The sequence below is a fragment of the Poromitra crassiceps genome, assembly GCF_964638095.1.
Source record: "Poromitra crassiceps genome assembly, chromosome: 4".
Taxonomy (NCBI): Eukaryota; Metazoa; Chordata; class Actinopteri; order Beryciformes; family Melamphaidae; genus Poromitra; species Poromitra crassiceps.
In genome coordinates this window covers 27,931,093-27,936,092 of record NC_139626.1, presented here as the reverse complement: position 1 = coordinate 27,936,092, position 5,000 = coordinate 27,931,093, and the positions used below count along the sequence as shown (strand labels likewise).

Sequence of the window (5,000 nt, the reverse complement as noted above, 5' to 3'; positions counted from 1 at the left end):
CTCAGTTCGCTTGTAAAATTACATGGATTTTCCACTACTTGCTGTGCCTTGCTGTGCCGTAAAGCTTTCCGTTGAACTTCATGAAAGAAAGTTAACTCCAGGAAAAGCAACTGTCTTTTCTCTCTGTCTCTGTCAGAGGTTGAAGTTTGAGATAGCGGAGGTCATGACGGAGATCGAGCAGCTAACGTGTGTTGGAGAGAGGTACGTCCGTTTGTCTGGAGGTGCATGTGATGATCAGCTAACGTGTGTTGAAGAGAGGTACGTCCGTTTGTCTGGAGGTACGGAGGAACCCCGTACATAACCCCCCACTAAAAACATGCAGAAGATCGTCATCCGACCAGTGACAACAACATCTGAAGTTGGTCCCCGGGCGCTGGAAAGAAAAAGCGACCACTGCTCCTGGCCTGCCCCCTGGAGGAAAGGACAAGCCTGGATGGGTCAAATGCAGAGGACATATTTCACCGGCCACCGTCAGCATGAGTGTGTTGTGGCCGCAATAAACAATAAAGACGGGCTTGTCCGTCTGAAATCGTGTTTTTTTAAAGGTGCATGTGATGATCGGCTCGCAAACAGCCTATAACTGCAATACGTTTTTTATCAATTAATTAACCCTGCGGTCTGATCCTGTGTGCAGGCCTGGCCAATAAGACCTCAAAGCCAATGACTGTATATATTGTCACATTTACCTCGATAACGATGAATGAAATAAATACTCATTTATTGTTTTGTCTAAATATTTTTTTAAATAAAAATACTGCATTTACCACTAGCTAGGGCATTCACGACTACTGAATTTTAGTAGTCATCGACTACTCCCAAAGGGTAGTTGACTAGTCGACTAGTCACGGGAGATATATCATGTTTTTTTCCACACAATAAAAATGATCAATTCTCGTCTAAAAAGTTCTCAAAAAGAGCCAGTAAAGGGTTAACATATCAATGGTGTTAACTAATGTAGGCGACCTGGGGCTATGTGAAATAGCAGAGTCCTGATTGGCTCTGACCTGGGGCTATGTGAAATAGCACACACATTGGCTCTGATTCCAGACTGATTCGTAGAGTGAAACAGAATATGAGGTCACATGATCAGAATGGTCTTAACCAGGCTACACTTTAGGCACTTTTAGGAAATATGTTATGTTCAATGTGTACATTTGTTGAGGGTAAATTAAGAGGAATCTCCTAATTAAATATCCACTTTCCTGTTTCTATGTGCCAGCAAAACATCACAGCGAAACAAACAGATCGCCATGGGCAGGAAGAAATTCAACATGGATCCCAAAAAGGTAGTGTTTCTTTTCCTATACTGTCCTCACATCTTCACCATAAACCACCGCAGCCTCCAGTCTCTCGCTGGCCTTGAAACCCTGTGTGTGCAGAGCGCTCGCCCATTCCCAGCAGTGAAACCCTTCTGTCATCTTCAAATCATGCGTCCTTGATGGAGCTGAACGGGCGGCCTCGTCTTGTCTGCTCCTCTTCCTCTCCAGGGGATCCAGTTCCTGCTGGAGAATGACCTGCTGCAGCACACTCCCCAAGACATCTCACAGTTCCTCTACAAAGGCGAGGGCCTCAACAAGACCGCCATCGGAGACTACTTAGGGGAGCGGTAAGTCGGACTGGACCGTCTATCAGCTTGTTTTTCCCTGCCGCTCCTTTTGGGCCGATTTATGTGCCAGATTTATGCCCCTGCTGTGATTACAGCTGTGAATTATCGGCTGGATGTATTGATTGAAAGTGGGAGATGATGACTGGTCTAACCCCCCATCCCCCCCCCCCCCCCCCCTTAGATAGCTGAGCTGGAGGGTGATGAGATGGTCCGGACTGTCTTAGAAAGCCAAGCTGGAGGGTGATGAGGTGATGAGATGGTCCGGACTATTTTAGATAGCTGCACTGGAGGGTGATGAGGTGATGAGATGGTCCAGACTATTTTAGATAGCTGCACTGGAGGATGATGAGGTGGTGAGATGGTCCAGACTATTTTAGATAGCTGCGCTGGAGGATGATGAGGTGATGAGATGGTCCAGACTATTTTAGATAGCTGCACTGGAGGATGATGAGGTGGTGAGATGGTCCAGACTATTTTAGATAGCTGCGCTGGAGGATGATGAGGTGGTGAGATGGTCCGGACTATTTTAGATAGCTGCACTGGAGGGTGATGAGGTGATGAGATGGTCCAGACTATTTTAGATAGCTGCACTGGAGGATGATGAGGTGGTGAGATGGTCCAGACTATTTTAGATAGCTGAGCTGGAGGATGATGAGGTGATGAGATGGTCCAGACTATTTTAGATAGCTGCGCTGGAGGGTGATGAAGTGATGAGATGGTCCAGACTGTCTTAGATAGCCGAGCTGGAGGGTGATGAAGTGAGATGGTTCAATGTGCTGTTGAATCTGAAGAAGCAGTCGAAAACTGAAACATTTTGTTCCAAGTTCACACATCTGCGACACATTCTCTGACGAAATGACGGCCGCACAAAATGTACATACGCTAAGTGAAGCTCTTTATCCATGCAGGAGAACATCAGCGATGGACATGTGTGTCTGCATTGTCTTGCTCTGTCTAAAAGTTGCTGATTGTGCACGAGTAGACAGATGAGCAGTTGTATTTAGATAGAAGATGGACCAGTGAAAGACCCCCCAGTTCCCCCTCCCCACCCCCTCCACCAGCTCACTGATGGGATGGAGAGAGGGCGGGGGGGGGGGGGGGGGGGGGGGGGCTCTGGGGACTCACTTGTTAGGAAGGGAACAGGCTTTATTCATGGGGGATCATCAAAGAGCCCACCTACTCAGTGGAAATACCGGTAAATATAGGTTGAGGGGTTACGCTCAGTAATTATCACTAATTGAGTTTATGCTAGGAGTTGGAACCCATCATTACATGCTGAGTAGCTCCCATAGAAAGAGAGAGAGAGAGAGGAACAGAGGAACAGATGGAAAGGAGGGCTATAGAAGAGAAAAATGGCTAGAAGGAGGAAAGAGAGAGAGATAGAGAAAGAGGGATGGAAGCATTGCATTGTGGGCGATGGAGCCTTAAATTGTGGCACCAGAGTGTTGGGGTTCCTGTCTTTGTTCTGCAGCTTTTTCTTTTTAATTGTTTCTGTACAGAACTTACAATTTAGCTTTGTTAGTCGCATACAATCCACTCACTGTTATCACCAGATCCCTGTGTGTGTGTGTGTGTGTGTGTGTGTTTCTATGTGTATGTGTGTGTGTGTGTGTGTGTGTGTGTGTGTGTGTGTGTGTGTGTGCGTGTGCGTGCGTGTTTCTATGTGTATGTGTGGGTGCGTGTGTGTGTTTCTATGTGTGTGTGTGCGTGTGTGTGTGTGTGTGTGTGTGTGTGTGTGTTTTATTGCAGTGTTACAAACAACAGCCCATATCTGACCGCATGACTCTAATAAATTCATGTAACTATATAGCAATAACCCCACTCCCCTTCTAGCGACCTGCACAAAGCTCTCAGGACAGGATTTCATTTGGTTTGGTTGCAGACTACAATGTGCGCTGCAATACAGTCTGAGCAAAACCAATCAGCAGGCTTAGAAATACAGCAAGCAGAACAAGCCCCCTTTAAAAAAAAGAAAGAAAAAAAAAAGAAAAAAAGAATGTTATTGTAATATGCAGCTTTGCTTGTTTCTTTCTTGTAAAGTGGTAAATGTCTCTCCGCAGCATCTTTCCGCACAAAAAGGCAAAATTCCTCCTTTCATTTCCTTGTTATCTGAACAATACAGAAAATACACAGAGTGTCCAGGATGGAGGAACGTGGACCTCGATGTCGAGCAAACAAGATCAGAGAAGCTGTAGCCGCAGCCTGTTGCCTTTTCCTCTAAAAACCCCTCGGACGGTCAAACAAACCTCTGACAAAAGAGACCCTGTGTGGATTTGGTTGAGCTGTTTTTCCATCAGTCAAACACGCCGTTCGCTCCTTGCCAAGTCTGCAGCGCCGAGCGGCCCTATAGGTGCAGGAAACTTGAAGCACCGGGCCAGCTGTTTAAATGACTTCCAGACTCGGGCCGCTGTGAACAAGGAGAACAAATATGACGGGAATGCTGAGAAGGAATCCAGGTTGGGAAATGCCTTCGCGGGAGGAAGCCTGCTCCTCTCCTGCCCTTCTCCCTGGTTCCCGCCGTGCTCCTGGCTATCTCACAACCTCTCCCAGATGTTTCGATACGCCCCACGTGCTCTTCCTGTTGCTTTGAAACAAAATGGCCTCGGAGGAAGAAAAACGTTTTCTAATATGAAATCTCTATTTTCTGGTTCTTCTCGTTTATTCTTCTCGACAGGGATGACTTCAACATCAAGGTGCTGCAGGCTTTTGTGGAGCTGCATGAGTTTGCAGACCTCAACCTCGTCCAAGCTCTACGGTCAGCAGATGGTTAAACCACCTAGAGAGCAGAGTCTTTTAATTACATTTATCATTCAATTCAATTGTATTAATTCCCTCTGCTCTCCCTCTGCTCTCCCTCTGTGCTGCAGGCAGTTCCTGTGGAGTTTCCGCCTGCCAGGTGAAGCCCAGAAGATCGACCGCATGATGGAGGCTTTTGCTTCGCGGTACTGTCAGTGTAACCCCGGGGTCTTCCAGTCCACAGGTCAGTACTGTCAGTGTAACCCCGAGGTCTTCCAGTCCACAGCTCAGTACTGTCAATATAGGAAGCAGACTCCCCCCGGGCCTAGTTCATGTTTTAACTTCAGTTGAAGGATTACCTGACTATGCATTCACAAAATTCTCCAACTTCTTGGTCTTATGAAAGTCTTTTAAAGGATGGCTTTACCGGTAATCAACCCACTTTGTATCATTAATAATCTGGGTAATATAAGCACATACTCAGTGTTTACCTTCTCTCTGTGTTTTCCTCACGGAGATCTCTCATTTCCTCCTCTGGCAAAGCGCTCCGTTCTGACGCGTTTTACATCACAACGCGTCAGAACGGAGCTGCGGAAGTTCTGCTGGAGAGGCAGAATCTGCTCCAGCGGCTGTTATAGACCTTATTCGCTAACCCCGG

At 46.8% G+C, this 5,000-nt stretch overlaps 1 protein-coding gene across 1 annotated transcript in view; it reads left to right on the top strand.

Annotated features, from left to right (window-relative positions):
- The first annotated feature begins 1,198 nt into the window (after positions 1–1,198).
- Positions 1,199–5,000, top strand: part of cyth3a (cytohesin 3a) — a 36,863-nt gene continuing 33,061 nt past the window's right edge. Inside the window, exons 1-4 of the mRNA XM_083635547.1 lie at positions 1,199–1,286; positions 1,488–1,606; positions 4,281–4,361; positions 4,474–4,586. Of these exons, the coding sequence (XP_083491673.1) occupies positions 1,251–1,286; positions 1,488–1,606; positions 4,281–4,361; positions 4,474–4,586 (349 nt within the window). The 5' untranslated portion in view covers positions 1,199–1,250. The remainder of the gene's footprint in view (positions 1,287–1,487; positions 1,607–4,280; positions 4,362–4,473; positions 4,587–5,000) is intronic.